General features: G+C 35.0%; 1 protein-coding gene across 1 annotated transcript in view; it reads left to right on the top strand.

Annotated features, from left to right (window-relative positions):
- The window catches only part of LOC134839756 (coagulation factor XI-like), a 28,833-nt gene extending 15,144 nt beyond the window's left edge, over positions 1-13,689 (top strand). Inside the window, exons 2-4 of the mRNA XM_063855379.1 lie at positions 8,275-8,431; positions 9,393-9,555; positions 13,440-13,689. Coding sequence (XP_063711449.1) covers positions 8,275-8,431; positions 9,393-9,555; positions 13,440-13,689 — 570 coding nt within the window. The remainder of the gene's footprint in view (positions 1-8,274; positions 8,432-9,392; positions 9,556-13,439) is intronic.
- The last annotated feature ends 6,160 nt before the right edge of the window (positions 13,690-19,849 follow it).

Below are 19,849 nucleotides of genomic sequence, written 5' to 3'. Positions count from 1 at the left end.
TACTATTTGCACCTCCGAAACATTTTGAATTTTCATTTTTCAAAATAACATGCTGAAAACACACAGCGATTCTAGTTCAAAATTAGCCAATAGGATTCATTCAATCCGTCACCTTCAATAACTCTAACACAAACCAATTAGACGAAAGATATTAAACTCCAGGCATATCTATAACTATAACTTTACAACCTCCAGGTCAAAAATAAGCAACCTGCTAAAACTTGACAACTAAAATAAATACCACCATAATATCATAACCCTCCCTTATCTGATAACGCAAAGATCAACAATATTTTCCCAATTCAGACCTCAAAAACCCCCCAAACAAAAATGTTAAATTAGCCTAAAGTAAAAGTACGACCATATTAATTTAGCCTAAAGTACAAAATTCTCAAAAATACCCCAGATCACCCGAACAACATAAAATTCGCCCCCAACAATTTTTCACAAAACTCAACCCACTTGTCAAAAAGTCAATAAATAATTCGACCACACTTGAAAATCGCCCCAAATAACAAAAAATATTCGACCAAGAAGCTATTTTTTAAATGCTCTTCTCTCAATCAGTCAACATAATTTTCAACATTTTCATAAACTTTTTAACAATATTTAAACTTTTATTCATATTTCTCTTTGATACTTTTGAAGCTTTCATATTAATTTTAATCAATTTTTGCAATATTTTTTAAATTTTCTACACCCTATTTGAAATATATCTCCAACTTTTCCAAGTCATTGATCATATTCACAGGTACGAAAACCCAAAATTTATTTAAATGATTCGAACCATTTTCAGTAGAACAGATATCTTTTTACTATTTGTAATTTTTATAACATTTTTATCATCCCTAATATTAACAAAATGCAAATGCATAAAGAAGGCAATTATAACATTCGCCTTAGTAACAATCCTTTTAATTCTTTTTCTTGAAGAATACTACAATAAACATAAATTTTTTCACTAAAAAAAATAAATCAAAAAACCCTCAAAAGTTGCTAACCAACAATCACACAGTCAGTCTTCACCGACATCATCCCAAGAAAACCCGAAAATACCTACAACTACCCAAAACCCCCAAACACCTACACGAATTTCTTTCCAAGATAATCCATACACTTTTGAAGAACGACACGCTCGCCTATCTGAACCATTAGAACCAGTTCAGCGACAGGCAGCTCTAAGTGAACCAACATATAACTTGTACCCATTACTACCACAAGAATTAAGTAAAATAAGAAATATTAGTCAAAACCAAATTACAGTTGAAATAAATAGACAAATTATACATCCACGACGAAATAGGAATTTTCAAACCCCTCGAGTTCATTTTGATATACCCCAATCCCCATCACCAACTACTCCGGAAAACCCAATTAGCATATTACCAGAAACCATTACACTTTTTTTACAACGTAGCACCTCAAGTCTACCCTCAGATTACTTAGGTTCAACACCAACATCTGAACAAATACGTGAAAATCCATTCAACCCCCAAAACCAAACATCACGACTACCATATTGGACAACACAATCATTCACACAAGGTGAACCAAATTTAATAAATGATCCAATAGATATTTCTATGGATACAACAACGTCATCATCACTACCAGAAACATTATCACTACCATCAACACCATCAATAAGCCAGATTTCACCGACGCCTTTCCCTTTAAATATCCCAAATAACCTCGACGCTAGATATCGAGAACAATCATCAACAAATATCCCTTTAAGATTAGACTGGATCACATTCACAGCACCCCCACCATTATTTGGACAGCACCCAGAAAGTAACCGACTCCACAACTGGGCACTTCATAGATTACAGTATAGACAAGACATCCACGAAGACATTCGTGACCATAACATCCAAATACTCCAACAAAATAGTCTACAATTAAAATTTGAAATCACGGTTAAACTAAACAACGTTGCTCAGCATCCTTACCTATTAAACCCACCAAATATAACAGCTCAATCACTACCACCACCATTCATAACAACTGAAGTAATATATAAATACGACAGATATACCAAAAAGACAATTGGTTACATAACATTTTATAACCCGTACTCAGGATTATCATATACATGTATATTTTAAAAATATTGATATTCCTCCAACTTTTTTTTCTAATCATCTCCGATCAGAACATAAATCCTTCTCCCCGCACAGGACCCCAAGACTTATTAGTAACATATTACGATTGTGAAGAAAATGAACAAAAAACACTACACAAATATGCAATAAATCAAGTATCACAATGCGAAACGGAACCAAAAGCTATAGAAACTACAAATGTAATAGCGACACTATATTCAAAAGCCCGAGCAACAACAGTCATAGGATATAAATTTACAGCAACATTCTCCGAAAAGAAAGTACATTGTTCACAAGTTTCAAACGGAAATAAAAACCGACTTGACCATGAATCATTCTACCAAAGTAATAGAGAACGACTTCTACATCTAAATCCTGATGATTGTAAAAACGAGCTACCCAGACTAAACATCACAAGAAATAAAAACACCGACAGAAAAACAAGTAAATTTTCATTTCTTCGCCGATTCTGTACATCAAGCAGAACTTGAACGATATCAGGGACATATAAAACTAGATGAAAAATACCCATACAACGGCGCACATGGAAGATTAACTTATGACATACACGATAAGCACTGGATACCACACATTGGTATAAATAATCCATCAAACTACAAAGCAGACACAAAAAATAAGGGATATCAAGAAATAATGTTTTTCGATTGGAAAATACAACTCGAAAAAATACAACTCACACGAGATTTATCTGACAACACAATGATCTATCAAGGAATTAGACTACCTTGTAAAAACGATCAAGGTTATTGTGATCCTACAACACGGACACAAGCAACAATTGTTTGGTTTCCCGAAGATACATGTACAACATTTCAAGTAGCAAAAATACACGCTCGAATGATAAAATTTCACGAAAAATATTTTATACAATCAATTCCATATGAACAAGTCAATCTATCACGAAATTAAAGTACTGATTTTCGAAATATCCATAAAATAGAAAATAACACATTACGATTGTGAAGAAAATGAACAAAAAACACTACACAAATATGCAATAAATCAAGTATCACAATGCGAAACGGAACCAAAAGCTATAGAAACTACAAATGTAATAGCGACACTATATTCAAAAGCCCGAGCAACAACAGTCATAGGATATAAATTTACAGCAACATTCTCCGAAAAGAAAGTACATTGTTCACAAGTTTCAAACGGAAATAAAAACCGACTTGACCATGAATCATTCTACCAAAGTAATAGAGAACGACTTCTACATCTAAATCCTGATGATTGTAAAAACGAGCTACCCAGACTAAACATCACAGGGAATAAAAACACCGACAGAAAAACAAGTAAATTTTCATTTCTTCGCCGATTCTGTACATCAAGCAGAACTTGAACGATATCAGGGACATATAAAACTAGATGAAAAATACCCATACAACGACGCACATGGAAGATTAACTTATGACATACACGATAAGCACTGGATACCACACATTGGTATAAATAATCCATCAAACTGCAAAGCAGACACAAAAAATAAAGGATATCAAGAAATAATGTTTTTCGATTGGAAAATACAACTCGAAAAAATACAACTCACACGAGATTTATCTGACAACACAATGATCTATCAAGGAATTAGACTACCTTGTAAAAACGATCAAGGTTATTGTGATCCTACAACACGGACACAAGCAACAATTGTTTGGTTTCCCGAAGATACATGTACAACATTTCAAGTAGCAAAAATACACGCTCGAATGATAAAATTTCACGAAAAATCTTTTATACAATCAATTCCATATGAACAAGTCAATCCATCACGAAAACAAAGTACTGATTTTCGAAATATCCATAAAATGGAAAATAAATTAACACGTTTTCAAATATATCAAGAAACAGAACTCGCATGCAAATACAGAAACCCACTTCACAAAACACAATATTCTGAAATATTAGTTGAATACGAAAAAGGTTTCGACATGACCACAGGAAAAATAAAAGTTGACCCCTATGCCACAAGTCATCCTCTACACGAAGGAACATCATATATACCAGTTAACTTTCAAAAAAGTAATGGTCAACCTGGTGGACATCTAAAGCCACATGACACTAGAAGCACACGTTTACAAGAACTATCACTAATGAATAATTCTTATTTTGGTAATATCCACTGTGATATCCACTTAGATATGAAATTAGACTACACGATTAGTCGAATTTTTTAAGAGATGTCAGTCTCCGAATTAGAAACACTTCACCAACTATGCGAATTAGAAAGAACACAAATCCTACAATCACTTGCACTAGCAGTATTAGAAATACCCTACGCAGGATATTTACACTTGCACTAGCAGTACCAAATATTCCACTCCCGCCCATTTGTACTCCCTCTTATGCTTCACAAGTAACCCCAACCTATTCTCCATTTCATTCCGACCGATCATCTAATTCTCCCGATACTCCCCAAATTTCCCAAGAACTTGATAATTTTATCTCCCTACAACAACAGCTAATACACCCTAACACCCTCACAATCAATCAAATTTCATCCACAATAGAATCCTCAAACCCACCTACCCCTACACCCTCCTCAGCCTATACTGCATCATTAGCACAATCATCAACATCCACCGAATCATCAAATAGCACTAACCGAGCTTATCGCACTTTTAAAAGTAAATTCCCAAACCATCCATTCCCGACCAAACCAGGAACAGCCCGTGAATATATTAATCATCCACACCACACCAACACGAAAAATTTTCTAGCAATCACCTTACCTTCATTTCCACAATATACTTTAAACACACCTTATGACACTAACGACACACGTAGTTTTGTAGATGAACATGTTTTAATGCCTACACTTCATTGGACAACATATTATCATTTTACTTATCCCCTTTGCCTCCCACTATTTAATACTCATAGCGATATAGAAAAACATAAAGATATGCTATATAGACTCACCGCAACACTAACACCTAGACAATTTACTTATATAGGATATAAAAAATCACTAAAAACATTCAGTGCACCCCGAGCTAACGAATTTACACTAGAATATTACGACCATAATATCATCCGAACTAATCAAGACCAATTTTTAGATGACGACCGCTTCGCTAACCCACAACTAACAGAAAAATTCTTCATCAATATTTTTGATAGACTTGTAAGGGATTTATGTGTAAGGGATTTATGTGTAAGGGAGAAAAATTCTTCATCAATATTTTTGATAGAAAATATGATGACATCATTTCTGAAGCACTAACTGATATGCAAGCTCACGAAAGTTTTAAAGAAAAATTTCAATTATTTTCACTAACCTTTCACTTCCTTGCACCACATGAACGCGATTTGCACTGTTCACATGACATCATGTTATGCACTAAACAAACTCACACATATACATACTATCGCTTCATACAAAATCATTTTGATCTACATACTCCATCAAGACCACCACACCATCGTTTTCAGTTTCTTAACTCGAAGTACACCTCACCATTTTTTCTAAATTTCACCTATTGCATCAAAGATACTAACCTCCACGGCATCCTCCGCAATTATGACCCAATAACACAGATGTATATATTTTGTCCTATCACGAAGACCTTTAATGCTGAAGAATCCAGACCCTTCCTTATCCCACATGAATTTATCCAACCTGTAGAAATCCCTATATTAGAATTTATTCATAATACTAAATACAATCACAAAATATATAATCTCATTCAAAACACACCTTATGAGTTTGCAGTTGGCACCGAAGAACTAAAAACTATTAAAGCACTTCAATTGCTTTGGCCACTGCTTCAAACTAAAAACATCATTCGCATACTAGCAAAGTTACTAACAAATTCCGACATGATACACGACATCTTCCCCACGGTTCTTTCCCAGACGATTAACAGGTAAGTATAATTTCAAATATTCTTTTCTAATAAAATTAAATTAATACTAACCATTCTTTACCCACGTTTCTTTTAGATCTTTAGTCTTCATACCACGATCATCTGCAAAAAATAGAAAAGAAAAATAAAAAATAAAAACTTGTTAAATTTATTCTAAACTTCATTAATATTTTCACAAAATAATCTGATAAAATCTATACAAAATGTAGTAAATTAATTTATAAATAATTCCCCCATACAGCAGTAAATCTAAATATAATGAAAGTTTATAACTTTAAATTTCCCCCAAAACTAGCAGTAAAATTGAAACTCTATGTAAAAAATTAATAAAATAAAAATGCAGTACTAACCTTTTGATATTTTCATTCACTCGCACAAGAATTCTATCCAAACTCGCACAGCTCGCCCACGAAGAATTGTTCAAATAATGAATTTCAGTTTCAAGTTTTCACACTCAACAACTCTAACACACGATAACAAGTTTCAAACTTTCCTTTAACCCGGTTGGAAAGGAATTATATACTAAAACAAACTAACCAACGCAGCTTACTAAACACCACAAACCATAAAATAACAGCATGACTAAGAAAAGAAAACCAACGGTACCCAAACCGGATTAAACCAGTTTAAAACTGGATAATTTATTCTTTTGAAGACTATTATAAAGTCTAAGCAAGAAATAATAAAACACAAAAAAGTCGAAAGACAAACCCATAACAAAAACAATTTGGTTTTTGAAAAAAGGACACAACCAAAGGAACATAAGAAAGACCAACATAAACCCAACATAAAACGTTATCACATAACAGGACCTCTCAAAGAAACCGCACGAAATCATACTCCCACTCCTGGCCTAACCCACCAGAGAGGACGTCCTGAGCATGCTCTATAGCCGGCCTAGCCCACCGTGCTACATCCACGCTTTGTGACCACACTTCTATTTTTAATAAGAGGTACTCAAGGGTGAGTAACTCTTCAAAATAACCGAACTAAAACAAAATGCTTTTGTGAAAACAACTAACTAAATTCATAATTAAAAAACCGAACTAATAAAAATTTTATAAAATGTAAATCATACCTTGCAGTATATAGATCAACACACAACAACAAAGACGAACATCCAAAGACAAAATGACCCCATTACACTCGAACAAGAATGGCTAACCACAACCGATATGCCGTCCACAATCACATTTCAAAGGATTTAGAGTACGACTTGACTTCGCAGAAAAGGACTTCATTGAACTAGACCAATGAAAACCTCGATGTTAAGGTATACGTACAGATCCGAGTTACAAGGCATCCCCTCCACGCACAATCTCCACGCCATTCCCAGACGAGGTTGAACACAAAACAAGTTCTCTACATAATACAAAAAAACCCGTCATAGCAAACCATTTTGAAATCAGATTGATTTCGTTGGGAAACACAGTCGTTGTCACAAGAAGACACAACGATTAATGCCCCAAACTCCAGCGTCCTGGAACTTCTCTAACAAGAGGAACCGGACAAAAATACGATGTTCGCCCAATACCAACGTTCATCATCCATCCTTTGAATTGCAGAAAGATAATTCTAAAAAACTCTGTAAAACCTGGATGGGTGGAACCTGATCCAAACTACATTTTATGATTGGATAAATTAGATATTTTACCACTGTAAAGTATTTAATATTAACCAATCATGATCCATCTAACTAACAACCCACTTATTTGTAAGTGCTGAAATTACTTGTAATTTCAGCACCAGAGAGATTTGAACTTAACTTAGAAATTAGTTGTCTCTCCAAGAGAACTTCAGCCGCCGCAACAAACCAGTATACCCTAGATCTATTGAGCCTAGCAGAGACTAGTTAAACACCCTGAGACTAGAAAGTATAAGAGTAAGATTAGGATCGGTATTAGAATAAGAAGTTGCACGAATCTATCCGGCCGAAAATAAGATAGCGTGACGAGCAGACTGTGTACCCTATCCGAAATTACTCTATGAGTAAACCACATCGGTCATAACTCACAAGTGATAAAATGCAATCAGAAACTTCTGACTTTTATTTCTTCTTTCTCAAAAGTCACTGTCCGCTAATAAACGATTTTGCTTGCGAATCGTCAAAAATGCGATAAAGTTAATAAAACGAATATTGCTAAGACAATAAGAAACAAAAGTCGGAAAAGTTAACAGGATTTTGGAAAAAGAACACAAAATCCATGATTTTCTCACCAGCGGCATCATTTTGCGTTTTGCTTATTTTTCAATTGCTTAATGGGCAACATGTAAATGAGAATGAGAGGTCATCGATAGTGAATGGATACAACTCCCCTCCGAGGCGCTTCTACGTTCAGATTCTGATTCGAGTCAATCCACGAGGACTATTCGTCTGCGGGGGCAGCATCATCGGCAACACTCACGTTCTCAGTGCAGCACACTGCTTCGCCAAAAGTAATGTAGTCAGAGTTATAATCTGCCTTCTTAATTTTTTCACAAGCATAGCGTTTGATCACGCGTTGTGCAAGTGTACCCGGGTTGAGGCATGCTACTTATGTCCAAACTTTCGCGACAAACTTTGGACATGTACAGACATTCGCGACAATTTTTTGGCATGTCTAAACTTTCGTGACGAAAATATACCAGACGCAAGAAAAAGTTGACAAACTTATAGCAGTATGGCCACCTCAGGTCATAATCGCTGCTCGAATAAGGCCAGGCATAGAGCTTACAAGTCTTTTAAAAAGATTTCTGGGTATTGCTTTCCTTGAATCTTTTATTGCGGACTCTAGTTGAGAAATCTTTCTGTTTCTCTCCCGAATTATAATTTTTCCATTTAACTGCTTGGTCTTCGGACTGGTTGCCGGTTTTTGATAGAGCCGGTCTCACTTGTTAAGACTAAAGACGTAGTGAGTACTCTTATATAACATCAAACATCTATATGCATCAAACATCTGTGTTTTAAGCTGGATGCTTTTCGTTTTCTTGACTGAGAGGGAGGTGGGCCAGCCCAACTTGTTCATTTTTTATTGTTGATTCCTTTGAAAAACTTAAAACCCCTCAGTACATCTGAGTACAATGTTCATACTTTTGGTACTTTTTCTTAACAAAAAGGCTGGAACAGGAGGGCAAAATAAAGAAGATTTCCCACATTTGTTCACATCGCCCTTGCTTCTATGACTAAAAGGCCATGTTTTTCTGATTTTGAGGCCATATGTGTATTTTCATAAAACTAGCCCTCAATTCCTTAATAAGAAAATAAAAATTAAATTATATACTGAAAAATTAGTGTAATAGCTTCTGGTAGAAAAAAATGGAAGCCTGCCCACATATGAAAATAATTTGCAATCCCACTTTTTTTCTCTAGGGTTATTTATAGTCATAACCGAAATCGGCGAATGTTTTTATTTCACAGAGAACATCAGCGAACTCAGTGTTGAAGTCGGGGATTTTTCACAGCCCCGGCATGCACGAACAGTGAAGACGATGAAAGCTACAGTCAAGATTCACCCGAAATACAGAAAACGAAGCAAGATCGACGACATCGCCCTTTTGTACCTAACTGAACCTGTTTCCAGGTGAGCTCTTTTCAAATTTGTCCATCAAACGTAAAAAGGCCCTTTTCCAGCCGGCGCTTAACTGATGTCCAGCAATTCGAACCAAAATCATCAAACTCAAAAGGCTATATTTCTTAGTTGACCAAGGAAAAACAGCCGAAAAAGAGTCTTTCATTTTTTTTGGCTTATACTGTGAAATCTTAGAGCTGTTAGACTTAGGTGAGCAAAGTCAAAGGTAGTGAGAGAAAATTTTTAGAACTTTTTTGAAACTACGCTCTTTGTAGCCAAGAACAATATCCTGCAGTGATAATAACCACCAATATCATGCTCAGTAGATCATCGCATTAACCGATTAGCTACACCAATTGGCCATTCACAGAAGTGGAAGCAATGTCATGCAAATTAAATTTGTTAGCTTCCAAAATCAGGCAATTGCAAATTTTTTCAATCCATCCAGAATTTGTTCATTTATGATGATACATAGGAAACTAGTATTTTCTGTACATGGGAGAGAACACCTAAAATTGAGTTATATCTACAATGATATGAAGATATATATCCAATTTCTAACAAGTTTAAAATCCTTGAGTACGCGTTTGGCATTTTTAGATAACACCTTTATACGACGTGTAAAAAAATGACTGCCTATATATAAGAAAAGTGTGAGCTTCCCGGGCTGACCTCGATAAGAAAATTTATTTGCTTATAGAGATAGACCGCTATTCAAAATTTTCATCGGTGCAAATTACTAGATCAACTTGGGGAAAATCTTCAATTAGGTTTCTTCGTACTTACATTGATACGCACGGAATACCATAATCTATAAGAACTGACCTTTTTCCGGGTTCAAGGGGAAAGCAACGAAAAAATTCTGTAGAGAAAACAACAATGAACAAAAATTTTGTCCGCTGGGAGATCACCGAGGACGTGGGCTGGGCGAACGAACTATTCAAACCATCAAGAGAAGATTGGGAACAATGCTTCTGGATGAAAACTCCGTATCAATTAAGCTTTCTCTTAGCACAATAAAACGGGACCTTAGATGGACTAAACAAAAAACTATACAACGTTCTTTGTTCGAAACGCATTTTGGACGCCTTCAAAAAACGGAATTTAAATTACAAACGGATAAATTTTTGTTTAACTCTGACCGCTTAGATAAAAACACTTGGAGAGATTGGCACTCACGGCGTCTGAGTTGAAGAAGCGAATCGACCAATCACGAGAAAACGTGAAAATCATGCCTAAAGAAACAAACAGCCGAGATGTCAGCCCACGGTTTGGACAGCAGATTGAGTCAGTGAAAGCCAGAGATCGTGCAACGGCGTTGAAAAAACTCTTTTATTCGTGGGAGAGGGTTTTCATAGAAGATAAACCAGAGGAGCAACACAGAATTGTATTACCGGTTTTGCGCCGGGAATATAAAAACCGGAAAATGGAAAGCCTCTAACAAATCTACTAACGGGGAAAGTGATGCTCGAAACGCAATTTACTGTCAAAACAGCAGCGGGGGCAATTTATCTTAAAAATGATATTGCCCAATCTAAAGTAAAATTAATTCCACCGGAACAACAAATGAACCCGAGAAACGCATAGAATACGAAGAGTGATGAACCTAAGCACAAACAACAAAAGAAAAACAATAAATCACAATGGGGGAGTACAGATTCAGAGTACGAGCAATCGCAGCAGACGAAATCGGAGAGACTAATGCACACTAATGCTTTCAAGAGAGCCCATCAAGAGTCACCTCAAGAGACGCAGAGACAGGGGAGAAGACTAAATCTAGCAGTGAAAAGGGCGAAGCCAATTAATGTTGGACCCTTTTTGAGCGTACCGAGAAGTCAGAACGATATAGCCCCATGAAAGACGACAAAAAGCCTACAGTGCAGGAAGCTCGTCGGGGGAAAGCTGCTTCAGCAGTAGCCCACAGCACAGACAAGTCACAAAATCAAACCTTGAGCCCAGGTTCATCACAACCGGGAATTTCAAAATTGTCCACTCCGATCAAACAGCAGACAAAAATGAAAGCAATCAGACGCCAGAGCGATTGAGACACAATACTAGAGGCATTCCAGAATCAAGATATGACAAAAGACGAGTGGGAGAAGATGGCAGACCAGGTACTCACACGCGGCGTGCAGATATTCTAACAACTCGGGATAATGATCAGGCAACGTCAGAAAGCCTGATAGATACGCCACCAGGATTCTGAGATGAGTCAAACAAACACGAACATGAACCAATTGACCGACACACGATGAACCAGGGACCCAAGAGGTTCGGTGATCCAATTAATTATTCTGTACGCCTAATCTGTTCCGAGGACGATATAACTGACTTAAATAAAGCAGCTTTGGAGGCGTGCCGACTCAAAATGGCGATGTTTAAAACTGACACGAGCAAACCCACAGAATCAAAGCTGGGTCTTCTCGAAAGACATCTGTTCAGAATAAAATTCGGATATGCTTCGTTGGATAAGACGCGATCATGGATTGCGTAGTGGCGAGTTCCATTGCGGTTCGAGTTGACGGAGGAAGAAAGGGAGGCAAATTGAGACGCAGTAGAGAACAAAAAACGGAAAAAGAAGGCCAAAGGACTCAATTTGTGCGTAAAACAGTAAACTGAGCTTCTAAAATCCTATAGTATTAATTAAAATTTTATTGTGATAGTATAAAATTTATTTGTCCTCGGGGGAATGTGGTACAGTAGCTACAGCTGCAGTCATGCTACAGTAACTTTGAGAAGTGCATATGCTTATCTATATATCTATTGTTAGTATTGTTTAAGGCCACTTCATTCTGACCGTAAAGGTCTCATGACTGAATTCAGTTCTTCGGTACGCAGTTACTTAACTCAGTCGGACTCAGTATATCAGTATATCAAAAGAAAAGAGAAACAGATTTCATATTAATTAAAATTCTGAATTGTACAATTTTGTCTTCACTTCGTTTAAGCAGTCCTAGGCGATATCACAGGGGGGATATGGAAAAGAGCCGAAATAAGTCATGCAGTCCTAAGGATCTTGAGATGATCATAGCTTACAACCTCACCCAATCACCTTGGCTCTTTTTCCTCTCTGCCAGTTGATACGAGTTCTCAAATGCTATTTTAAATTGGCTCTTTTCCACTTCCCCCTTTTAATTTTTTCGGAAGATTAATAGATAAAAACGTGGGCTCTTTTCCAGTTTCCCCCCTTTCAAAATACCGAGTTTTATGTTTGTTTTACGTGTTATTACGGCTAAATGTGTGATGTTACGCTGTAACGTATGAAGAACAAATCTTTTCAAAAATGTCGATTTGTTCACCACGTCAAATTTTATTGCATGATGACAAGGTTAAATATAATTTTAAAAATTGATTTGAAAGGCGGGGACTGGAAAAGAGCCAAAACTTATTTAAAATGTTTTTACAAGTTATAAACTGCATTAAAACGTGTCAGCGTGAACAGGTGAACAAATTTTCACAACATTTCTTACATGCAAAATGCCGTGTTAACAATTTTTGAACAATTTTTTTTGAAAATAGCCTTTAAATTGAGTTCGGCTGAAAAAATTCTACATTACTACATTGAAAATTTAAAATGTGGGGTGGGGGTGTGAAAAAGAGCCGCCCGCTATAATGGAACATGTCAATGTCAGTGTGCACAAGAGAACAATTTTAAACATGTTTCTAAAACCCACCTTTACGTTATGTGAGCAGTTTTTAGACCATCTAAGTTTGCGAGGGGCAAAAATCAGAAAAAAAAAGATCCGGGAGAGAAAATGCTCCTCCCGTTATAGTCCCTTATCCTTGTATAAAATATAGCTTCTACTACCCGTTAATTTTATTACTTGGGGGAAGGGGGGCTATAACTTGCTGAGGCGATATAATGTGAAGGAGCCGAAAACATCGATTCTTTTTAGAATGGAATCGAACACCAAAAAGTGTCCAGCGCGACTAACTACCGCTCGCGACCAAATCTGTCTGGCGTCTACATACACGGGTGGTCTCTGCTTCGGAGACGAAGGAGCACCCGCCTACATCCTGGACAAAAGAGGCAACCCACAATGCCTCATTGGAATCCTGAGTGTCATTGAATACTACCCGGACGATCTGTGCACTGATTGGGGTGTGTACACTGATGTGAGGCAACACCGATCTTGGATCGAGTAAAACTGGGTCTAGGCTCGGACACTTAGCAAAGTCAAATAAGACGAACAAAGTTAATAAGCAATATTAACGTCACTAAGAAATAAAACTTAAATAAATGCAAAATGGTTCATATCCTTGCTCTGAAAATTGTCGATTCGATTCAATTTATTTGTTCTAGGCTGTGGTGAGAAACTGGAAAAGAGCTTTTAAATTGAATTTTGCTGAAAAAAAATTGTACTGCATTACTACATTTAAAATGTGGGATGGGGGTGTGAAAATGAGCCCCCCGATATAATGGAACGTGCCAATGTCAGTGTGCACAAAAGAACAATTTTAAACATGTTTTCAAAACCCACCCTTACTTTATGTGAGCAGGGCACTTAGCAAATTCAAACAAGACTGCTCATATCAGAGCGAAGCCCTGAATGTTCCGACTGCCTTTTAAGGTTTATGGAGCAGTAATAACATAAAAAAATTAAATGTAATAAAACAAAATTAAATTTTTTTTTCTTAAATTTGAAATTTTTATGAAAATCATCCACCCACACGCATTGTAAAGTACAAAAATATAAATTTCGCTCCTTGTAACAAATCAATTATGGCAATTAAGCTTCTTTCAACCAATTTGGAACAATTTCTAAGACGGATTAACTCTCAGGTACGAGTTAAAAGCGCGAATTGTATCGCGCATTAATTGTCCCAAAATGGCCAAAATGCCAATGTTTAAACCCCCATAACTTTACAAAAAATGATCACAAGTGAAACATCTTTTCAAGTTTGAGCTCATGACAACAATATCTTTTGAATGATATTAAAAAATTCCGTCAAAAATGGCTAGTTAACAAGTCGAAATGTGTCTGAAGAAAAAAAAACCACCCCAAGCAAAAATATTCCGTTACTTTCGTATCGAAAGTCGGAACAATAAGACCAACAAAGTAACTAAGCAATAATAATGTCACAAAGAGATTAAACTTAAAATAATCGATGGTTCATATCGCTGCTCTTAAATTTGTCGATTCGATTCAACTTATTTGTTCAAATTACAGCTAAAATGATCATTTTCAAAGGTTCTAACATCCATTTTTTTTAAAACAGTATCTAACGAACTACTTGCGTTCTAATTATACCTGAACCTTGTGGATCGATTTACTATTCTCCAACCCTTGAACACAATCACTACCCCTAAGTAAGATTAAGTAAGTTAACACCTTAGCTTAGACTAGCCACGAGAAAGTAAAAAATCATTCTTCGGAATCGATATACTTTTCTCTCCAACCCCGAACAAAAAGACCCAGGTTAAGCTAACCAAAAAATCGTAAGGACTAACAGTCTAAGAAAATAGAAATCACCTAACAACTTTTTGCATCCCTCATCCTAAACCTTATCTCATTCAAAAATCTAGGAAATTAACAAACAATCGTTTTACACAACTGCGAGATAGATAACTAAAAATACGACCTTGTAATCACACCTCATACGCAAACAGTTGGATACATTAGAACAAAACGACTAACAATAAAAAGAAAAATAATAAACAAACAAAGACAAATCACACGAAAAAGATTTTCAAAAAACAGAAACGCATTTTCAGAATCAGAAGCCAGCAATTTAGATGAACTCTACAAATTAAAGGAATCAATTGATAAAAATTGTCCCATCCACGATCAATTATATTTTTCCGATTCAGAAACAACTTCAAATTCATCAAAAAGAGGAAAAAGAAGAATAAAAAAGCAATATAAACACAAACCAGTAGACTTGTATAATTGGAATCAACCAATTAGACACATCGATAGTTATATGTTAACAGTCATTAAACGAAAAAATGAGCCACAGCCACACTCAAAGTGACGATAGTCCAGATGACGAAGAGGTTTATCCCTTCCTCATAGATGCACCCGATAATAGAGGGCAACATGACTTTTGCAAGAATTTCCTCTTAAATTTGTTTGAATCCGGAATCAGCCCATGTAAAGCAGAATTCCCAAATGTGAAAATCAAAAGACAAATTATTGAACATTATCTGAAAGACATATGTAATTTAACACAACAATACGGAATCTACACCATAGAATTCAGCACACCAAATCCGAATCATCAAAAATATGTAATTCAAACAGACGATCTTGAATTAGAATTTTCAAAAGTATTCTTAGAATATATTAAAAGCATACAATATCATAATTCACAAAGAGCAAACTCCATATTCACTAACGAAGTTTTTGCAATAATATATACTTATACTTCTATATTAGAAAAAACAGAATTTCAAAGTATCTCACCAACTGAAACATCCAAACATACAAAAGTACGACAGGAAATCACATTATTTTCAACCTTCCTACATATAATCAAAAAAAATTTCACTAAAAACGATGTTTCACAACACACAAAACATGACTTACAAAAAATTTTGGCATGGTTTATAATAGATTATTTCACACACAATATAGACTTAATTTCACAAGCAAGAAAAAATTTCAGACCTCAAAATCCAAATGATGATACTGCCATTACAGAACAGTCAGACTACGTTTGGGACCCTGAATGGTCTCATCATGCATTTATAAACATTCCACAATCAATCTCAAGTCAAGCAATAAGTACAATATCTTACCAAAGAGATTACGTAAAAGTAGTACCACTAACCATTGATGCAACACCATTAAACTACAACACATTTTTACCCGATACACGAAATAACAGTTTAAATTCGACCGTCATACATAATGAAAACCTTAATGGAACTAGAAATCTTACACAACAAGATATCCAAACACCATCACACTTCATAAATGAAGAAATTGTCCAAACAACAACAACTACACAACAAAGTACTTCACCAATACATCCAAATTTAACAACACCAAAAAATACAAACACTTCACTGGCACAAGTAACCTTACAGTCAACCGTTAAACCTTAGGTTGCTCCAAAATATTCACAAATGGATTATCAAACATATAGACCTATGACAGTACCATCAAAACCACGAAGAACGTTCACAAGAAACACTTTTGCAGAACACAACTATAATTATGCACATTCATCAAAAACAAACTACCCCCCACGAAAAACTAATAATAACCATGTATGTTCTCACTATTGGGATAACCCAATGACAACAACCAACTCAGTAAATTTTCGGACTAATTCACATCCTCCACAGGACCATAGTGAAAATTATCCATTCTTTCAACAAAATAAAAATAAAAAGCAAGCACCTCATCAAACGGATTACTTATCATCTGACGATGATTATTTACAAACAGACATTTTTGCACCATATACCCAAGAATATCGCAAACAAGGATCGCGACGACCTCATACACATAATAGAATTTTTTCTCCAAATCCAACAGATACACGAAATCAACAACCAATCCATATGTCAAATCCAATAAATACACAATCTTTTCAACCGATTCAACCACAAAACCCAATGACTATGCACTCGTATCAACCAACTCAAATGCAAAATGAAATACCACTCCCATATTACCTTCAACAACACGAAATAACAAAAAATCAACTTTCAAATTTTTCGCAAATGCCAAATGCCGCAGAGTCACTACAGATGACAATGAATCCATACCTTATGGGTGGATTATCAATAACATCAAATAAACCACTAATGGTATTCACAGGAACAGACCCTGAATATACTGTAGAAGATTATTTAAATGCAGTAACAGCAAATTTAATTTTATATATAGGACCTGAACCAATTAATACGCCGCTACATCAAAATTGGATACATCGACGCACAGCGTTGATGCAAACAACCTTAGATGGCGCAGCTCAAAAACATTTTTCAGTATTACCTATAGAAATAAAATCAGACTGGAAAAGATTTACACAAGAATTTTCAAAAATGTTTGACTCCGAAAGAAATAAACAACACCAAAGAGTTTTATGTAATGAAATTCGCAGATTACCAAATGAAACCATCAAACAATTAGCAGTACGTATCGAAACACTAGTTCGAAAAGCATATTCACTAAATGCACATGACTATAAAAACACAAAAATGACAGAAATTTTAATGATGACCTTAACACCTCAATTAAGAAAAATAGCAATAAAAAAGAGAGCATCTCATCCTTCTTCAATTCGAGAGCCAGATTTAGATTTTCGAAAACTAGTAGACGAACTAGAGCAAGCGGAAATCACAATGAAACTTGAAGAAACAGAAAGTCTAAAACTACAATATGTTAATCGAATTGAAACAAACACTACAAATATCAATAACCTACAGGAATCAGATACAGACTTAGTTGAAAAAATCACTGAAATACTAAATATTTACGAAAAACACCCAGATTTTAAAGGCAAACCATCTTTCAAAAAATGGTGTAATTATTGCCGACGATACGGACATAGTATATCCGAATGCAGACAAAAGCAACAGGATAACCAAAACAAACCTCAAAAATATAAAGAACCAAATAAATCATTCTATCAATACATGAAGAAAGATCAAAATCTACCAAACAAAAATGTATACAGTAACAACAGTTCAGGAAAACCACTTCCGAACAACACCAGTTACACGAGAATTCAATCACCATATAACTCAAGTTATAGAGGAAGATCCCCAGAACGAAGAAATACACAGAATTCTTCACAAAATCATTATAATCGATCAAATAGTCAAAATAACTATTCGAGATCAAATCCAAATGCAACAAAATTTGTTTCTTGATCCAATTCACAATCAAACCCAGGAAATAAAAATTATTCGAATAATCAATCACGAAATTCATCATATAACAGAAATAGAAACTATTCTCATAATCGAAATAGAAGTTATTCAAACAATCGAAATCAGAATTACCCGAACAATCGGTCAAGAAATAATTCATATAACAGATCAAACTATCACAGATCAAACAATAATTATCAAAACAGATCACGAAATAATTCACAAAATCGAAATTCAAGTTATAATAATCAATATAGAAATTATTCCCAATCACCACATAGGAATAATAACCATTATAATAGTTCTAAACATCGATACAGAAGTAGTACACCAAAATATCAAAACCATATTAATCAAGTACAGTCAAATGAAGAAACAGCATCAGACCCCCCAGGTATTGATGACACAGGAAATAATGAAATACAACTAAATCAAATAAACTGTGAATCATCAGACACAGAAAGTGATACAGAAAATACCATCTCCATAAATATGATAGAAGTCGAAAACGAAAACGAACCTATTATATATGAACAACCTTTTACATCACATATATAAGAAAATCAATGGGAACTACTTCACAATTATTACATTGAACCCATCAATACTACACAAACTGCACGAGAAATAAACGAAATTAACACGGCAAGTAAACCCAACGAAAATGACAAAACAAAATGTTTAAACACAAATCATATCTATCAAATATACAAAAAGAAAAACCCAGAGAAAAAATTTGGACAATACCATTTCTCTTAGAAAGTCCAAGAACAAAGAATTTCAACCACCAGATCTTGAAATTGATTTTTAATTGATTCAGGAGCAGAATCAAACATAATTAACATTCCCACATGGATTGAAATCAAAACATTACACCCAAAATTAACGCCTCTTGCAACCTCTAGTAAGCTAGCAACAGCACAAGGATCAACATTAAAAAATTATGGAAAAGTTCAATTATTCCTCCTCCCCACAAGAACAATGGAGCAAAATAAAATTCTAAATAAACCATTTAAACAAATATTTCATATCACTGATATTAAACACAATATCAGTGGTATACCAATTATATTTAAAAATATACTAACAATCAACATCTTGAATAGTAAACTACTAATCAAAGATAAGTACACAAAAACAAAAAATACAGCTCTAAGACTTTTTCAAAGATTAAATAAACAACCACCATTCTTTTCAAAATTTTATCCAACTTATAACCAACAACGGAAACACCTGAAACCACTATCAGGAAACATATATAACTTTTCAATAAAACAAGTTCACCAATATGACAAAAGTCAAAATAAACAACAACTCTTTATGTCAGACTTTGAGTTTAAACCTATTCATAAGTTTTTCAAAATCACGATTTCATCTATAAAATATTTGAAAAATACGAATTCAGACATCATTTTGTTACATGTGTATAACAACACACCGTACCAAGTAACATTACCCTTAGGACTTTTAGGATAT

The sequence above is a fragment of the Symsagittifera roscoffensis genome, chromosome 2 (assembly GCF_963678635.1).
Source record: "Symsagittifera roscoffensis chromosome 2, txSymRosc1.1, whole genome shotgun sequence".
NCBI lineage: Eukaryota > Metazoa > Xenacoelomorpha > Acoela > Convolutidae > Symsagittifera > Symsagittifera roscoffensis.
This window is presented reverse-complemented; position numbering and strand designations above follow the sequence as displayed.